The sequence below is a fragment of the Odocoileus virginianus genome, chromosome 17, assembly GCF_023699985.2.
Source record: "Odocoileus virginianus isolate 20LAN1187 ecotype Illinois chromosome 17, Ovbor_1.2, whole genome shotgun sequence".
NCBI lineage: Eukaryota > Metazoa > Chordata > Mammalia > Artiodactyla > Cervidae > Odocoileus > Odocoileus virginianus.
The window spans coordinates 46,934,239-46,953,795 of record NC_069690.1 but is presented as its reverse complement, the minus strand read 5'-3'; the positions used below and the strand labels follow the sequence as shown (position 1 = coordinate 46,953,795).

General features: G+C 46.9%; 1 protein-coding gene and 1 long non-coding RNA gene across 3 annotated transcripts in view; both read left to right on the top strand.

Moving 5' to 3' along the window:
• NPLOC4 (NPL4 homolog, ubiquitin recognition factor) overlaps positions 1–19,557 on the top strand; it is a 52,930-nt gene that overhangs the window by 24,143 nt on the left and 9,230 nt on the right. For both annotated transcript variants that reach the window (XM_020906454.2, XM_070479715.1), the window contains 5 exons: positions 620–706; positions 2,830–2,901; positions 3,315–3,441; positions 7,602–7,762; positions 17,506–17,577. In XM_020906454.2, coding sequence (XP_020762113.1) covers positions 620–706; positions 2,830–2,901; positions 3,315–3,441; positions 7,602–7,762; positions 17,506–17,577 — 519 coding nt within the window. The remainder of the gene's footprint in view (positions 1–619; positions 707–2,829; positions 2,902–3,314; positions 3,442–7,601; positions 7,763–17,505; positions 17,578–19,557) is intronic.
• LOC139039159 (uncharacterized) lies at positions 7,769–9,779 on the top strand. The gene is made up of 2 exons (XR_011492398.1): positions 7,769–9,454; positions 9,577–9,779. It is a non-coding gene; the product is annotated as an uncharacterized lncRNA (long non-coding RNA).

Below are 19,557 nucleotides of genomic sequence, written 5' to 3'. Positions count from 1 at the left end.
CAGCCCAAACACTGCCCCCACTACCCCGAGCTGAGCACTCTCCTCACCAGTCAGCAGGATACCCATTTCGGGTGCCCGTTTGTTGGGTTAGAGTGTGTTTATCTTCTGTGCTCTTTCACTCTGCCTTGCCTGTGGAGCTAAGCACTGTCCTTGTAGAAGTTGTGTGGAGATTTTCCAAGGCTGTTTTCTGGGAATGAATGTTACTTTGCAACTCTAACCTTACCTAATCTAGCCAAGCTTACTTGGAGTTAAACTATTTATCCAAGGGAGTTTTGAAACTAACTTCTGTTCCAAACAAAGGAACCTTAAGGAGTAGAGAACCTTCTCTAGTCCTGAACAACCACACGTTTCATGTGGAGCCGCTAACGTGAACCAGCCTGAATATTGCCTCTTCATGTTCTCTGAATCTTGATTAAAAGCAAAGCCAAGCCCTGGAAGGAAAGAGCCTGGAGGACTTGGCTTGTGTATCTGGTTGAGCTTTTTTACTGCCTAAAATCTCCTTTTTGGCAAGGGAGATTGGTGCTCCTTTGTGACAGCTGACCAGAAATGGAGCAGAGCTGCTTGCTGCTTTTCTGAACCCCTCCTCTAAATCCATCTTCTCTTTTTAATACCCTCACAGATTGGTACACAGAATAGCTTGGAGCTTCTTGAGGACCCAAAGGCTGAGGTGGTTGATGAAATTGCTGCCAAACTTGGCCTGCGGAAGGTACTGAGACTTTTTTTGTCCTTGAGAGAGGACCTGGGCTCTGTGTTGGGGACATCTAGGTGGTTGGCGTGGCCAGGCCTGGTCCAGAACTGCTCAAGGTCAGATGCAGGCCCTGCACGTTTTGAAGCCTCGCTTGTGTTCATTGGGCGCCTAAAAAGATGCCAGTGTAGGGACTGTTACATGTAAATCCACCAGACATACTTCTTGTGGATTGCCTCAAAGTGGGCCAGGAAAGAAGCAGCAGGAGCAAGTCCCCTGCTCCTGCTGCAGGGGACCTGACACCAGGCTCTGTGTCCCACCTGCCTGCTAAGGCAGATCCTTCTGCGTGTGCGCTCTCCCTTCACGTGTCTGTCTGCACTGATCATTTTCTGTCCCTGGCACTTGGAGATTCTAGTGGTTCCTCTTCAGTCCTCATCGAACCTCCTGTTTGTAATTGAGTCATCTGAGCATATAAGCCTTGCTAGTTTTCTGGGCAGTTAGAAGACAGAGGGTTTTCTTTTTGAATCTGTTTATCTAGTTTATCTCACATCTTTGGTAGAGTTCCTAGGAACTATACAGGTGACTTTTTATAGATACTGTTGAAATGTGAACTTGAACACATCTTAGAAATTCACTATTAATAGCTACATAAGTTTTATCCTTTGTTTCCTAATCAATTTAGACAGGGAGAAACAGACTCCGTAGAGATAAATGGGGGAAGACTGGAAATGTGCCTTATGACCCAGGAATGCTATGGAGCAAAGTTACTGCATCATTTTAAGAAAAAAACTCCCGTTGTTTCGAACAAGGAGTCAGTATCATGATTTAGGGACATACTTTGATTTAAATTCTGAAAGTTTCTCATGTAGAAAAGAGAAATCAGTGTGTTTTTTTTGTTGTTGTTAACCCATTTTTGTTATAAATGTTTGGTTCACGATAGAGTAGATCTTGAAATTACTTAAATGCCTTTCTCCAAACATTAGTTCCTTAGCCCTTATCTCAGCTTGATTTTGATTCTGTTTTGTTTAATGTTAAGTTACATTTATCCCTTAAGTCTCATTTTCTCCATTGCCATCCTCCTTGGGGGTTTTGTTCATTTGGGCATTTTTTTTTTTTTTCATTTATGTTTATTAGTTGGAGGCTAATTACTTTACATCATTACAGTAGTTTTTGTCATACATTGAAATGAATTAGCCATGGATTTACATGTATTCCCCATCCCGGTCCCCCCTCCCACCTCCCTCTCCACCCGATCCCTCTGGGTCTTCCCAGTGCACCAGGCCATTTGGGCATTTTTAAAGAAAGTGAAAGTCTCTTGATTTGGCTGGTCATGTCTGCAGGAGGTTGAGTTGAAGAGTTTCATGTCAGGGTTGTACTGGAGAGGGTCACAGGCACCAGATCACTTCTTTGAAGGACAGAAATGGGTGTGTCTGGATTCCATTGCCGCTCTTCAACCTCCTAGCCAGGTTCTGGTTCAGGAATGGTAACCAGCTGTGAGGTTCATGGGCACAGGAGGGCCAGGGTTCACAGAGCACATAGACAGGTACCGTTGCTGTAGCAGGACGGGCCAGGGAGGCTGACCGTGCTGAGGTCTTAGATCCCTGTACCCTCAGGTGCTTCCTTCAGCCCTGCGCTGGTGCTCAGAGGAGCAGCTGGGTGAAGTCTCTGTTGTGTTTTTTCTTTTATTTTAAATGCATTCTCTAGGGAGTATGTTCTCCTGTCTTATGGAGAAAACCCTAATGTCTGAAGTGGCACTGTCTTTATTTGCTTGCTTGTTGTTTCTCCTTCTCTCCAGAGTGCCAATTCCCTTTTCACTGATATTCTGTTAGTTTTGTCCACCCCAAGGTCCCCTGCACCTAGCACAGTGCTGGGCCCAGAGGTGGTGCTGAGTCTTAGTATTTCAAACACATAAATGAGCTTTGCTCCTTTGCCCTCATCTCCACCCGGCAGCATCAGGGGGAGGACAGCCAGCGTCAGCTGAGTACTCTTTGAAAGCCCAGGTGTGGACGATGCCTTAGCTGAGGAGCTGACTCACCTAGAAAGAAAGGACCGACTCCCGGAGTCTCCTCTCTGGGCAGAAGCTAGAAGGCATTCGTCACCCGTTTCAGGGAGAAACTCAGAAGGTATTTTTCTCTCTTATGCAGGTTGGCTGGATATTTACAGACCTTGTCTCAGAAGATACTCGGAAGGGTACAGTTCGATATAGTCGAAATAAGGTGAGGTGGGCAGGGATGTTTGCTTGCCTGGACCTTGTTACAGACCAACTCTGGGCTGCACTCTTGGGAATCTCTGCACAGCTTACGTTTTTAGACCACATTATTTTCAACACATTGTTCTTGATAAATTAAGGCTGAGTCTGTTCATTCTGTCTCGGAAATCAAAACCTTCCTTACCTTTCTGAAGCCCTGCCTTTCAGAGGTCAGCCCATGAGGTGAATTGCCTTGTGTTTCTGGCCTTACTGGTTACAAGTGGTTTTCTGTGAGGGGTTGGTAATAGGGAGTGTTAGGTACTTGTTTCACTGTAGTTTGTGACGTGTCATAGTTTAGTTCTTAATATTTTCTGAATAAGAAATGCAAGCATGTTTTGACATGATGCTGTAGAACTTGATATGCTGGTTCTCTTTTTTTAGGACACCTATTTCCTGAGTTCAGAAGAATGTATCACTGCAGGAGACTTCCAAAATAAGCATCCCAACATATGTCGACTATCTCCAGATGGACATTTTGGATCCAAGTTTGTTACTGCAGTGGCTACAGGTATAAATGGAGGCTGAGTTATATTATAACCATTACTACCCTGTCAATAGGTTTTGTTCCTCTTTGCATTCTTTTTTAGGCACTTTTTAATCTTTTTTTTTTTTGCCTCACCCTGGTACCAGGCCTGAATGGATACAGGAAAGAAAGGATTAAATCACCACAAGTCTGTGTTTAGCCTGCTCTGCTACCCAGTTGTTGTTTTAGTCACCAAGTCATGTCTGACTCTTTGCAACCCTGTGGCCTGTAACCCCACCAGGCTCCTCTGCCATGGGATTTTCTCAGGCAAGAGTACTGGAGTGGGTTGCCATTTCCTTCTCCAGGAGATCTTCCTGACCTGGGATCAAACTCGGGTCTCCTGCATTGAAAGGTGGATTCTTTACTAGTGAGCAACCAGAAAAGCCGTGCATTCTTAACATAGTTACAATAGATTTTCTTAATGGGCCTGTGAGACATGAAATTCTTCTTTCTGGTTTGTGGCAGAAATCCTGAACTCAGCATCACCCAAAACTATTAATCCTAGAATCGTGGCTTCAGTGTAGCCCTCCTCTACACTCTCTTAGCCTTAGTCCAGGTTCACTTGGTTCTGGATCTGAGTTCTAGGCTGTCTTTGCCCCTTTCCAGTAACCAAGGATGGCTCTGGTTAAGTAAGAGAAAAGGAATTTACTGTTTCTGTTACTTGTTTATTTATGGCTGGAAGTGTCATTTTAAGAAACCTTTTCCATAAAGCTTTTATTGGGAGTGATGAGTGTGTTTGTGATATTGTGTCTGTTGTATTACATGTTACATATATGTCATGAATGTCAAAGTCGCTCAGTCGTGTGCAACTCTTTGTGACTCCATGGACTGTACAGTCCATGGAATTCTCTAGGCCAAAATACTGGAGTGGGTAGCCTTTTCTTGTCCAGGGGATCTTCCCAACCCAGGGATCGAATCCAGGTCTCCTGCATTGCAGGCAAATTCTTTACCAGCTGAGCCACAAGGGAAGCCCATACGTCATGAATACATAGCAATAAAAGATTATGGCCTATAAAGAAGTGCCACCAAATCTTCTATAATACACTTGAGATGCTGTCCTAGAAAAAAGCCAAGTATAAGACCATATGGTTCAAAAGCAGTAGGAATTTGAAACTTGGAAAACCAACTCATAAAAACAGTCTCTTTGGTCAGTTTATTAAACACTAACCTTGATCCTGTGTAGCCTTGAGTTCTTCCATCACAGAGGTGACAATCCAGTTTGCTCATGGCTACCACACTTCTTCTAGTTTAAAAACCCAGTTTACAAATATCCTAAAGCGTATAAGTAAATATGTGCTCAGTCATGTCCAACTCTTTATGACCCCATGGACTGTAGCCTGCCAGGCTCCTCTATCCATGGAATTTTCCAGGCAAGAATACTTGTATTGAGTGGGTTGCCATTTCCTTTTCCATAAGTAACTATATCCCATATTAATTCCAGTTGAGCCTGTTACTACTGCCATGGGAACCATGAAGGAAAACATCTTTCATGCTGTCTGAATTTTCAAGATCCATTTGATGTGAGATCCATTTAGAGTGACAGGCACCTTCTCTTTGAAATGAATGTGCTTTTGGGCACAAGAAGCTATGGCAGCATCGTTCACATGTTAACGTGAATTAATGGGGTCAAGTGCTTAAGATGGGAGTTTGGACAGGGATTAGTGAAAGCACTAATTCTGTAGCACAGAGTCCTTCTACCAGGGTCTCATGGGGCAGGGAACCTATTATGATGAGAACACTCAGGGCAGCAGGAGCCAAGGGGGGGAACAGAGAAGAGACAGGTTGTACATGATCAGAATTTTGCCAAGCCAGCTTTCTGTGTGACACAGGGGAGGAAAGTGTTCTCTTTCTACTCCCTACATCACATAAACCCCCACTCACTTCATTTAAGCTGAGATTCTGGGTCTAGGCATTTAGGCTTGTGGTTCTCAAACCTATAAGACCTGATATCTGCTCTTTAGTACATTTATGACACGTCTTTACTACCCAGAAAGTAAAGTTCATAGATAATATACCAGCCTACACACCTGATTCTAAAAAGAAAGCAGAGTCGTACGATGACTGTAACATTAAGGAAAAGTAACAGTGAAGGAACATGTAATAACACAATACACTCCATGAGCCAGCAAGTGCTTGGGGACTGATACTTGCTGAGGACAGCACTGTGGAGGGCTGCCAGCCTTGTGGGCAAGCCCTGTGCAGACATCAGTGACATGGTTCCTAGACATTCAGCCAGCAGCCCTCCATAGAACTCTGAGCCAGGCAAGGCCCTTCCACAACTTACACGGTATCCTGTTGATAGATGATACGCTGTTAAAGCTATGAGCGTTTATTTCTGTGGTTGTGTATAAAATGCAATTGATTCTAATCCCAGGTCCCCCAAATACAGGTTTTGCCTACAGGAGTGTGCACAGGACATTTCAAGGCCAGGTGTGATGTAGAGCGGTTCTTTGTCGTGAGGGACTCCCCTGAACACAGCAGGACGTCCGGCACCTTTGACTCTAGCCTGCTAAAACTGGCAGCTCTCGCCCCACCCTGCCCCACTTCGTTAAGAAAAACAAAAATCACCTCCACAGATTTTCAGAACTGCTCCTCATGAGCACTGTTGTTTTAGGCTTCCACGGGCTCCCATGGTAACCTAACCCCTTTAATTACTGTTTCTATGGGGAATTATTTGATGAGCCCAAAGAACTGGTACATGTTTAGAATTATAAATAGTTTGCAACTCAGGAGCTGCCTGTACTTTCAGTTATTGAGTCATACCTGTTGTTGGGAATTTGGAAATTACAGATTGTCCGTGGAATTTTTGCCTCTGAAATTGGCATTTTACTGACAGGTTTTAAAACTGTAAGGTAATAAATCTTTATAATAAAATCTTTAGTTAGAGTCCTTTCAGATCTGGGCTGAGTTGTCCTTGGTAGTGCTGTGAGATGCTCAGATGCATAATTTCTCTCCCTTTCCCGGGCGGTGGCGATGGACAGTGGTTATCCAAAGTGTCAGAGATCACTAATGGGGCTGTGACATCCATTCCCTGGATTGCACTGGAGGGTCATGTGCCTTGTGTTTGTTCCCTTGACGTTAGTTAGCTGTCATTGCCCAGGCCTCCCCCGCCCCCCACCAAGTGTGAGAGTCAAGGGTCAGAGAGGAGATGCTAGGCTTGGATGTCCACCAGCCTCGGAGCCCAGTGTGATGCAGCATTTGGAAGCCAGCTGCTATTGGCCTCTGGTGTGCAGAGTCAAGTCGACACCAGCCCCTGCTTGTCCCTTGGAGGCTGGCTGTGCCCCATCCTTTACGTGTTTGATTGCTTGGCCATCATGTCTGCCTTCTGGTAAATGTTTGCAAGCCAGACACATAAAACACCTGTTCCTTGATTGGTACCTTACTCTGCTTTTATAAAAGAAACTAAGTTAGAGATGTTAAGAGCTTTTTTTAAAAAATTCTCCAAAGCTATCACAGTTGTCAAAGTGTGACCCTGATTCTGGAGGGGAGGAAGATGGCAGAATGGTTGGTCCTACCTGACCTCTGTGGGTTTTACCCTCATCTCAAACTGTAACCCTGCTGCAGGTTTCTATGGAGTAGGACCTGAGAAAGGTTAGAATGCAGGGCAGGGCTCGGTGCAGGGAGCGTGGCCTCCTAAGTGCTGTGGCAGGATCCCCATCTGCCTCCCAGATATGCCGGCTGTCCAGGTGTCTGAGGTCAGGGCTGCCCTCTGCACTGTGCAGATAACTCGCATTGTATTTGCTGGGAAAAGTTTCTGTCTTCTCCCGTTCACTCCCATCCATCTCTCTGCATTCACTCAAGAATGAAATTTGCTGGAACATGGGACTCTGTTGTTCACGTCCCTGTGTTACTAAAATCCAGGAGCCCAAGCGTGCTTTTGGATGGGTGTTAGAGAAGGTTTAACAGTCATGCCTCCTGTTCTAAGAGAGCATGTTGCTGGTGGGCCTGTTTGAGGAGGTGCAGTGGCATTTCCACAGCCTGTGTCCAAGGCTTTGTGCCCACAGCTCTCGTGAAGCTGCAGTCGAACGTTTTTTATTCTAGCGAAGGCACATACACAGGAGTTGGTTCTGCAGATCCGAGATGAAAAATGACACTTGTTTTGAGCATCCTCCCGTGGCTTCTCACTGAAGGTCTTTCTCTTGCAGGTGGCCCTGACAACCAGGTCCACTTTGAAGGGTACCAGGTGTCCAATCAGTGCATGGCGCTGGTCCGAGATGAGTGCCTGCTGCCTTGCAAGGACGCCCCCGAGCTCGGCTATGCCAAGGAGTCCAGCAGCGAGCAGTACGTGCCTGATGTGTTTTATAAGGTAAAAACGCGATGGTGCCAGAAGAGAGAGGTGGATGGAGAGCAGTGTGGACGCTGACCTGTCCTGGACGTTACTAAGTTTGGTGCATTCTGGCCATGGGTCCACCATGGTCATCTAGAGGCCAGCTTGTGGATAAGAGATCTGTAGCATTTCCAGGGCTTTTGTTAACTATGCAGGCTTGTGTGGTGTTAGGGCTTATAAGCAAAAGTGGGGATGCTGCGCACTGGGGTTGGGGTGCATAACAAGTGAGACCATTGCAGCACAGACTGTTTCGGTTTCTGAAAAGGAGAATTGGTGCCTGTGGGCCTCAGCAGGAGTGAAGGTTGGAGCTGCCTGGCAGAAGTGAGGCTCTCCTGAGGAGACCCAGTCATCCATTTCTAAATCTGTTTCCTGTGAAAGCTGTAAAAATGACTTTTATTGAAAACTGTGGAGACTTCCCTGGCAGTCCAGTGATTAAGACTCTGGGCTTCCACTACAGGGGACATGGGTTCCATCCTGGTCTGGGAACTGAGGTCCTGCGTGCTATATGGCGTGCCACACCCCGCCCCCCTCCCAAAAAAGAAAGAAAGCTGTGATCTGGTTTGGACAGTCAGCGTTGGGTGCTTCCCTGGGGGCTAGTGACCTGGTTCCCATCCTCCTCGTGGGAGCTGTTCCTGGTCACAGTCTGGCACCCTGCCTGTTCCCCGTCCCGGGCAGACTTCGGTCTCTATCTGGCACTGCTCTCCTGGAGGAGCCTTTATTTCTTGTGGTGCAGGCTGCTTTCGTATGTCTGAGAAGTACTTCATCTCCATTGCTGAAGGATGTTTTCACTGTGTGATGAGTTCTAGATTCACAGTTCTGCTCGTGGTCTCACTGCACTTAGGCCACAAAGACTTGCTGGCAGAGGGACCTGGAACCAAAAATAGGCAAGCAGTGAAAGCCCATAAAGAGTGATGATCCAGTGTCTTTAAACTGATTTGATTCTTTCAGCATCCTTTTTTGTATCAGTGTGTGCAGTGACTAGACACTAAACAGTGTCTAGTCATTGTTTTGTTGTTCTTATTGTTCAACAAGGCTGTATTTTTAAATAGCTTTATTGAGATACAGTTTGCACATCACACGCTTCACTGATTTGAAGTGCCCATTTCAGGGGCTCTTAGGATATTTGCAGGGTTGCGTAGCCATCACCACTATCTAATTTTAGAACAGTTTTGTCCCCAAAAAAGAAGCCCTGCATCGCTTAGCAATTACACACCAGTCCTCCCAACTCCTGACAACCATTGATTTGCTTTCTCTGGTTTCCTTGATGGAATCCTACAGTGTGTGGTCTTTTGTGACTTGACTTTTCACCACTTACAGTATCTCATGGTTCATCCATGCCTGCAGTCTGCAGTGCTTCATTCTTTTCATTGCTGAATAGCATTTGTGTTAAGACACACCCTACTACCTGTGGGACATGTCAGACACCAGGAAAGCGCCCAGAGCTGAGGGGCTCCAGGGCCTCATCCTGGTGGTAACTTGAAGGCTAGACACTACATGATTGTGACAAAGACTTCACCTCCTCAGGGATTTGAAACAGGGCTGAGACTGTCTGAAACTGGATCTTTCCTGCTGTGGACATCTGTGGCAGTGGGTGATGTGCAAAGGAAAAGTGCGAGGGCCTGAATGTCTTGTCCCTGCCGCTGGTCTCCTCCTCAGCTCTTTGGAATGAAGGTCTGTCTTCTACTTCTGAATCTGAGCTTCTGCATGGACTGAGGGTAGTGGGGGCAGGGACCATCACTGTGCCAGAAAGGCCGGGTCAGTATGGTAACAAGCAACCTGTCTTTGCTCTGTAGCAGCCTGTCAAGAAGCGCTCACGGAGCAGGAAGGCCTCGATGCTGTATCTGCTCCTTTCGGCTGGTGGCAGTGGAGAGACACAGTGAAGCTGGCCTGTGATATAGCTCGCTCAGGCATCCCGTCAGATTTGTGGGACAGTAAGGAGCTCTGGGAAAGGGTTCTCCATATCATTCTTGAAAGTAAACATTTCCAAGAGTCTTAAGAGATCTGTTGTCTCTTCTCTCCTGTGGTGTTCAGTAACAATTTCTGGCTTGATAACCCAGATTTTGCCCGTACACAAATTCTGTGTGCATCAGGTACTCTGAATAAATACTTTTAAACCATTATTAAACATTCACACATCAAAATCACACCATGCTGGGAACCACTGTGAAAGTTTGATCTTCTCCCCAAAAGTTCCTGTCTTATAAGATATGTGTCTGTCTGGCGCGTTTCGGAATGCAGAATGACTCACTTTTAGACCCTAAGACCTGGTGGTCCTGCTAGTTGCAGTCCTAAGCCTTTTGGGGACAGCTTGCCAGTCTGGGGGCAGTGATGGGGTCTGGTGTCCTCGTGGAAAGCCATTCCCTATTAGCTGCAAAGACCTGTGAAGCCCGGCGTGCTCAGTGTGTGTGGACACATTGCTCCAAGGTCATCAGGCTACCATCTCTTTTTTTTTTCCCCCAGAATTTTAAAAATTAAATACTGAGTAGATATGAAAGATTATTTATAAAACATGTTTAAGAAATAAAAAAAAGCAGAAATACCAATCCCCAGAATTAAGAACCAGAATATTCCTATGGCCTCTGAAATTGCTGGGTCTTCCTGTCTGCTTCCAGAAGGAGTGCAGTATGACTTCCTTGATTTTCTTCTAGTTTTACCTCCTATGTATGTTTTCCTAAATTAGGTATTTTGAGTTTTACATGTTGCTGCACACAGTAGACCCAAAACTGTGCTCTTGTGTCCTCCGAGCTAGGCCTTGTTCCCTTACTCTGGAGCAGCCTGAGACCTCCCTGTGTGTGGCCATTGTGTTGCCTTGGCACGAGTCCACTGTGAGCAGAATGCCACGCGAAGCACCGTACTCAGCTTCGGGCCCAAGTCCTGCTCACCATTCAGACATCCATGGGGCATTTTCTTGAGCTGTAAATGTGCCATCCTGATCATAAGTGAGGCCAGGCTCCTTTTTCTTCATTTGTTGGCTCCCTCCTGTCTCCTGTGATGTGCTGGTTGTATCTGTTTCCTGTTCCTTGCTGGGTGGTTCCTTCTTTTTCTCCCTGACTCTGACCATGTCAGGAGTGTGGCATCTCCGCCTCTTCTCTCCCGTGGTGTCATTGAAGCAGAAAGCTTACATTTCCATGTAGTCAGCTTTCTACGGTTTGGCATTTTGAATCATAAAGAAAATCTGTTATCTTGTTTTCTCTAAGGTTGGTGATTTTGAGTTTTAAGTCCACCTAGGATTGCTTCAAATGTGTGTTCCAAGGTAGGGGCCCAGTTTTCTTCTTAATTTATTGTAGCCATATTCTGTCTGAACACTATTTATTGGGAAAACTTGTCTTTCTCTGCTGATCTGTGGTGCTTCTCCATTACCAGTCGTCCCCATGATTGTGGCCTCACCTCTGTCCTCCCTTCCGTCCCCTGGCTGGTGTTACTCAGCCAGCACCAGTACTGTGCTGTCCGAGTCACTGTAACTTCACTCTTCCCTGATCTGTTGCCGCCCTACCCTGCTTATCTCCCTGAGCCCGGACTGTTCAGCCTGCAGGTCTCACCCAGATGTGATTCTCTCTCTCTCTCTCTCACCCAGATGTGATTCTCTCTCTCTCTCTCTCTCTCTCTCTCACACACACACACACACACACACACACACACGATAACTTTGACATCTCTCAGAAGGTTCGGGTTTTTTTCCATGAAGGTTCTGTCCATTGTTTGTTAAATTGTTCTTAGGTACTTTATAGTTTCTGCATACTGCAGTAAGCACTGGCTTGGCAGTTCAGCTCTCTGTTACTTGTTCCTCTAATTTGTACATGTGTTCTGGATTCTCTACATTATGCAGGAGTGATGATTCTTCCCTTCGTTTTGGCTCCTCGTGCTGGCTAGGGCTTCTGGAAGTGTTGAGTAACCAGTGCTTTTGTCTGGTTTTTAATCGTAAAAGATGTGTTTTCAGGATTTCATCATTAACTGTGAGTTTGCTGTGGGGCTTTTTTGTGTTTTGTTTCTTTGGACCCTTCATCATGGTGGAGATTTGCTTTTTATTTCCATGTCTTGTGGCAAGTTTTCCTCCCCTTAAGAAGAGAGCTCCCTTTTGTCACGGAACATATTATTTCCTTAATCATGCTGCTGTTTTCTTAGATTGCTTACTTGCCCGTTAGTGAGAGCAGGCTAGAAAGGCTTCTCAGAATTGTTTATAGCCCTGTAGGAGTTGAGACACTCATTTCTCATACATTTCAGGAAAATATCAGTTTGAGCAAAGAGGCCTATGAAAGCAAACATGTAAGTAATCCTTTTAGTCCTCCTGTGGGCTTTGGGGTTGATTTAAAATATACCTTGTAAACAGGACACATACCCGTGTTTGTCTAAGGCTGTTCATCATAGTGTTATCTGTGGTAACAAAAACTTAAAGCAATCTAAAAGTCTAGTAACGGGAACATTAAATTATAATACATCTATATGGTGGGATATTCTGTGGTCACTAAAAATGTGTGTTTGAAAATTATGTGAAGATATGTGATAAAAAAAAAGATAGGCGATAAAACTCATGATGTAAAATTTAAAATGTATCTGCATGGGACTTCTCTGGTGGTCCAGCAGCTAAGACTCTGTGCTCTCTATGCAGGGGGCCTGGGTTCGATCCCTGGTCAGGGAACTAGATCCCACATGCCACAACTAAGACCTGGCACAGCTCAGTAAATAAATATATTTAAAAAATAAAATGTATCTGTATGTATAGTAAAAATCCTGATTCCTGTAGATGTTGGTGCATGTATGTACACACATTTGTATGTGCTTTCACACAGAGGACAGGGCTGGAAAGCTTGAGGGTCCACCTTTGTCTGCAGCTCTGATCTGTTTGTCCTGGAAAGCTCTGTGGCACCAGTGAAGAATGGCCAGGGAGCACCCCCTGTCACGGTGGGGAGAGATGCACATAGAGGAGCGAGGAGCTCGGCAGCTGGCGAGGGGATGCTCAGGGGTGGGCAGCAGGATGTTGAGGTGGAGGTTGTGTGTGCCTCAGGGGTGCAAGCCTTCTAAATGTTCTCTCACAGAGCATGTTATTAACGTGAACTCAAACATGTGTTTGTTAAGAAAATTAGACTTTACAGGTTAATGAGAAACTCGACACCCCAGCACCTGCCTTCACTCTCCTTCCAGCACCCCCAGGCTCACGCGGATGTGTGGATGTTGACAAGGCCTCGCCCATGGAACTGTAGCCTCTGCATTCAGTCCAGTCATGGCTAGCGTGCCGGGTGCCTTGCTAGGTCCTGGGGCTGTAGTGGTGAGCATGTCACACTCGTCCTTTCCTCCTGGGCGGTGTGTTGATGGCTGTTGAGGTGTCTGGTGTGGCAAGGAAGTTAGCCGGGTGGGGAGGAAACCCATTTGGGGGCCACGCATCCATAGGGCATGGTGCATCCAGGGGACCCAGGTTCAGTCTAGCTGGGGTGTGCATATGATGGCTGGTGTGCAGTGAGAAGCCACAGAAAGAAAGATGGAAGGTGGTTCTGGAACATTCTTGCTGGGTGTGGCAAGAAGAGGGATCTGGAGGCAGGAGGCCATTGTAGCAACCTGAGTGTCAGATGCTGATCAGTGGCTGATCCAAAGGGGCAGCTGGAGAGAGACGTGAGGCGGGCCTGCAGTGTGAGGTGTGGCAGGAAGAGCTGAAGGCCAGGCTGTGGGGAGGGAGCACCTGGTGTGGGGGATTCATTCTGGGTTCAGAGTCCGAGGCCCACTGGGGAGAATGCTGGTGCCGCAGTCCAGGTGACATGACCTTTGGGGATGGCGAGGGTGTTCTGGAGATGAGAGCCCTGTGGGCCTTGCACAGGGAGGCCAGGAAGGAAGTGGGTCTCTGGTTTGGGTGAATGGTAGGTGCTGGAGCTGTAAACCTTGATGAGTAGTGGTGAGAGGAGGCTGTGGGAGGGGGTGCCAGTGCCCGTGTTTTGAAGTTGGATGCAGTGGGACAGGAAGGAAGGTGAGAGGTGCCAGCCAAGAGTGCCTCTTCAGGGTTGTGTGCTGAGACACCCCAGATTAAAGCCCTGGAAGTAGAAGAGAGAAGGTGGACTGTTCAGTGGACAAGGAGGGTCTTAGAGACCCCAGGGAATGCTGCTCTTAGGTGGCTGCCCAGGCAGGAGGGTGGCAAGGTGGGTTCTCCCGGCATGAGGGAGCTGTGGCCTCAGTGATGACGATCTGGAATTGCTGACAGGTGGCTGTGGTGGGGAGGAACGAGCACACAGGTGGATGGGGTGTAGTGGCTGTGGAGGGGACCGGCGCTCTCTGGGGGCCTGTGGAGTCCTCTCTGTCCCACCCATCATTTACCCACCTGTCCTCAGCCCAACATGGGTTTGTCCTAGCATCTGGCACTGACTAGCCATTCTTTGTGACTCATCCAGAGCTCACTCCGTGTGTGTGCTGAGTTACTTGGGGCATTCCGAGCAAACCACCAGCGTTGTTTTGTCAAAGGTTAACCTATATTTCAGGGGTTTCATGTGGTCTCCCAAAGTCCCCCCGAGAAGGCTACAGCAGGCTGTGCTGCGGACCAGCCCTGTGCTCATCCGCTCGCCTGCCAGGGCCCTGCTTTTGGGACTCCATGCTCTGCACTCACTCTGTCCCAGGTCTTGTGTGTGCATTGCTGTTTTCTGTGTGAATTGCTTCTCTGTGCCCTAAGATATTTGTAAGGCGATTCATCATTTTTGCATTTGTTTATGAGGGGTCTTTATATATAAACCCTTTGTCATATATATCATTTCTTTACCTTTACATACAAAGGAAGTTCTAACATTTTCTGATTCAGAGATACCTTTAACTTTATTCATTGTAATTCCTGCTTTTATCATCATACTTAGAAAATAATTCTTTACTTAAAGCTATCTATTTACTTATATTTTCTTTTAGTGCTTTTTGATTTAATTTTGCATTCAGATTTGTAATGTTCATCCATTATTTATTTATTTTAGTTTCATAATACAGTTTTATATTTGTTAGGGCAAGACTCTGCACTATTCAACTTTTTTAAGCAAATGTTTTATTTTTTGCCTATTTATTTTTAAAATTTTCTTTTATTTTTGGCTGTGCCGCTTGGCTTGCAGGATCTTAGTTCCACAACTAGGGATTGAATCTGAGTCCTGGCAGTGAAAGCACCAAGTCCTAACAACTGGACTACCAGGAAATTCTAAACAAATGTTTTCATCACAGGAGATTGTTTGCCTCCAGCATTATTCAGGAAAATGTATCAAGGAACCAAGAAATTGCCAGCAAGAGAAGAAACTGAACAACAACATATGAGTATAACATCCCAGTCTAGGGAGAAGGATTTTGTGGTCTCTTGAGACCTCTGAGCTTGGCTTTCATTCTTTCCGTTGAGCTGGAGATGACAAGTCTATGGTCAGATCCCCACGAGGGTGGAAATGGAGCTGGACATGCTCTTTAGGTGCTTATCAACTGGACTGTTTCCTAAATGGTGATTCTTTAAGAGACTTTGTCCTGAGAATGTTGTTTTTTCTTACTTTATCCTGTGAAGTCTCAGATCAAGCTGCTAGTATCACTTATTGTCTTCTTGCCAGTTCTTTAAGGAGAAAAGCAATACATTAAGGATTTCATTCACCTTTTCCAAAGCAAGCTGGTGCCACCCAGTCAGTGAACTTTGCTGTTGTTCTGGCACAAAGCCTGCTTGCCTCTGAGCTAACAAAGACAGAGATCCCTGGATTTCTCGTTGACGTTTCTAGACATGACCGATGGCAGGTAGCAAGGCGTCAGGGACCTCGATTTCTGACTCTCCCAGTGTCTTGCTCCAGGTGGAGATAAAACTGCTGACACTTTGGTGGCTGCCAAACTTAGAATTAAGATGTCTTTCTCCTAGTGTATTCTGCCTGACATTTGCTAACGCCCATAAAAAGTAATTGCCTTTTAAAATGGTGTGTGGGGCTAGGGCTTGGCTGGCAAAAACATTTGAATGAAAGCATGGGGGAGAGATAGAAGGTACCTGCTTTTCCTCCAGGGAAGAGATGGGGATGCAGCACCTTTATTTTCTTGGGGAGCAGAAGGGTACAGTGGGGTAGTTAAATTTGAAAGAGAATAGCATGACACAAAAAAAAGAGAGGGGGGCATTTAGCAAGAAACATCCCTAGAGGGGAAGATTAAAGCGAACAGGTGCTGTGAAAATGTCTCTGCATATTAGAGCTTAATTAGATTTGAAGATGAATTCCAGACGGGCTAATTATGTGTGAGTTGTTGCAGGTTGTTTCTTGTAGGGGCAAGCATGTATTTTTGGAAATGGTGATGTAGTTTGATTGAGTTTGATTCCCGCCTCCTACCATGTTTCTTCCATTGAAAAACTTCCACTTTTGGGGCCCAGGACCCATTCAGCAAGCCTCATGTCTTGGGCTGCCAGTGTCAAAGCTGGTAGAGCCACAGAAAGCCAGGCCTCCTCTATATGCTGCAGCAGTGAGCATGCGGAATGACCAAGGACTCTTGCCCAGGTGGAAGGGACAGGATTCCAGCCTCCGAGGAGGACAGACAGAATGGGCATTGTTTCCAGGAACCTGTCCTCTGCTGGTGTTCTTACTCCCTGTGTGGCTGGCTAGTTGTGTTTGCTTAGATGTATTTGAACCATTTTCTGGAAGGGCAGAGGGGCACGTGCTTGCTAGCAGCTCTCTGGGTTGTGAACCGAGAAAAGGTAGGGAAGGTGTGGGTAATCTGGAATGTGCTGTGGACCAAAGAGTTCAATTATCTGGGGAAGAAAAAAAAAGGAGCAGGGCCGCTTGGAGCCTCTAGACTTCTCGTTAGGATAACAGACTTGGTTTAACGTCTGTGATTGTTGTCTCAAAAGATGGCATGGGTCTCTGACATCCCCAAAAGGTGTGATGTGCCGGGGTGGCACTGCGTCACCTGCGTGCCCCAGGGAGGTCTGCTTGGCATCCATTAAGGTCTGAGAGCCTTAATAAACATAAACTTTTATATAAGGTCCCATAATTGGAAATTATGGATGTATAATTTATATGACTCAATGAATGATTTATATAATGTTAAGTGATGAGTTAGATAGAAAATATGATCCTCTCGCAGAATCTTTAATGAAAAGCGTTAGTTCTTATGAAATTTATTTCGAGAGCTCTGTTTGAACTCAGCATGTTTGACATAAATCAGATCTAATTGTCATTTTATGATTAATGAACATATGCTGGCCATTTTTCCCCATAATTAAACTTTATGTTCCGTGCATCTGACAAAGCAAAACAAGTTTAGACTTTGACAGATTGGTGGTGGGGTTTTCATGTTTGTGTAGTAGTATGTGTACGTGTGTGTGTGTGTGTGTGTGTATTTTGTTAACATGTAAGGATTAAGTTTCCATGAAGTTGGGTTTTCAAAGGTGTGAGGGAGGTTGTTAAGAGTTTGCATTCAGGTGTGAGAATGGGAGAGCTTATAGAGAAGGAAGGGGCACAGATGCGGCTTGAGGGGGATTGTTTCTAGGAACCTTTCCTCAAGGGAGCGGGGGTCTATCTCCCAGAGCTTCAGCAGCAGGCTGGGGGGCGAAGACCCTTGTGGCCAAGAGCAAATCTACTTTCTTGGGTCGTGGCCTCCAAGAAATGATGGAAGGTGGAGTCATTGCAAAAATGTGCATTTTCCTCTCTGCTTTTCATACACTTCAGCAGGAATTGTAGTAATTTAAGGAGTGAGGCAAGCATGTGGACGGAAAACCCATCACGGTTAGCACTCACACCCTGGACCTTTGTCTCCTGTTTCAGGACATAGACAAGTTTGGCAATGAGATCACCCAACTGGCCCGCCCCCTGCCTGTGGAGTATCTGATCATAGACGTAAGTGTGTGTCATCTCCCCGCGGAGGTCAGGACGGCTGGGGGAGGCCTTGAGAGGGCGCCGCTTGAACACCTGCCCCTCTGCCTGCACAGGATAGCCACCCAGAGATGTTTGAGTCACTGAGCTCCCGGCAGCCCTGAAAAGCTAGAAACCTTAAGGGCTTTTCATTTTTTATTTCCTTAAAACCAATTGAAGGGGTTAATTTCTCCCAACCTAGAGTGCAGCAGAGGACCAGCGACTAGGCCAAGCAGCCGCAGAGGTCAGTGAGCCTCTCCTTGGCTCTGTGTGCGGGTTCTGCCCTGGCCACAGCAGCTGCCACACAAGGCTCATGGTGGGCTGCTGCAAGTCAGTCCTTAGGGCATACAGCCATGACTCTGCCCTTGAGTGAAGGGACAGCATGGTCTCTGGGAGGGCACTCGAGGAGCCAAGAAAGCACCTGCTACTGGCACACCTTCCCCAAGCCTCGGCTCCTTTCTGGAGGCATGCTCCGCTCACGGAGATGTGGTCGTATGCAGAGGGCAGCGCATGCTGCAGGACCAGAACCTGATGCATTTGCTGCAGTCAGCGCTCTGTCCACAGGGTACGGGAGGTGGCTCATTTCCTAACTGCTGCCTGCCAGGATGAATTCAGGCCGCATATGGACTAGGACGGGCATGTGATTCAGGCTGTAAAGTATCATTGCATTTGGAGCAGCGGGTCCCTGTGAGCCGAGCCCGCCAACGCTCCATTCCAACTGACAGCTCCCGAGAACATATTTATTACCTAGGCCATAAAGGCATCTGCTTTTTAGACTACCTAGGGTGTAATTAAGATGAAAACAGATTGATGGAGCATACACTTAGGAGGAGTCTACGTGATTTAAAGCCAGCTTCCTGAGGTCTTCTTTCCCGGTGGCCTCCCCACCCGTTTCCTTTCACGAAGGAGCTAAGCTCTTGCCTTAGTGCTGTTGCAGTAGCATTTGGTTGAAGAGGAAGCATTGCACCCTGTGATACTCAAGTGCTCTCTTCTGTGGAAGGAGGTTGGAGCAGGTGCCCAAACAGGTGTGCTCACTCCTCACCCAGGCCCAGACCCCCACCTGATCAGCACATTCAATGACTTTAAATAAGCCTCGTGACCAGGTGGCCTTTCGGGCCTTCTGTGGAGGTGCTCTGCATGTGGGGGGGTGCGCCAGGCAGGCTGGGTGGGGAGAGGCTTTGAGCACAAAATTAAGTGCTTGACACCCTGCATCCTCTCCCCTGGGTTCTGGGATAGTCAGACTGCTGTGTGAACTTGGCTCTGAAGTTCTCCAAGGGGCAGTTACAGGTCTAACAAATACTTCCCTTAATTCCACATTTACTTACTAGTGGGTCTTCTGTTGTTGCCAGTCCACTCCTTTATCTGCCTTCCAAAGGGAGGGTTGTGAGCCCGCCACAGGCCTTGTCTCTGCAGTGAGGTGGCCCCTCCGCCATCTCTAGAATCATGACAGCAGCTGAGACTGAGCCCCATGTGTGCTGCCTGTTCTGTGGGCTCCACATGTCTGGGCACACTTGATCCTCATGTAGCCTTTGGAGGCATGGGCTCTCCGGTCTCCGTATCTCTCAGATGAACCGAGTGAGGCCTCACAGTAGGACTTGGCACTGTGCTGAGTTCACACCCTATGCCCTGAGGCCACGTGGTGTCATCCATAAAAGGCCAGCAGGGCTTGAGTGAAGGAGCTGCTGACGGCTCAGCTCACTGTCACAGCGCTGGCACAGGCACAGCGGGTCCTGAGCCAGCCAGCCTGGCACAGCTCGCTGCCTTCACTGATGCAGAAAAGAGGCCAGAGCCACATTTTCATTCTTTAGAAATAGTCCCAAAGGAACCAGAATAGCTGTGCTAAATCTGGACGAGGTGTAATCTGCTGCTGCCAGTGTCATACTGCAGAGGAAGAGCTGCGTCAACCAAAAGATGGCTGATGGTGGCGCACACGTGGGTGCGTTTGTAGGGAGGGTCACCTGGCAG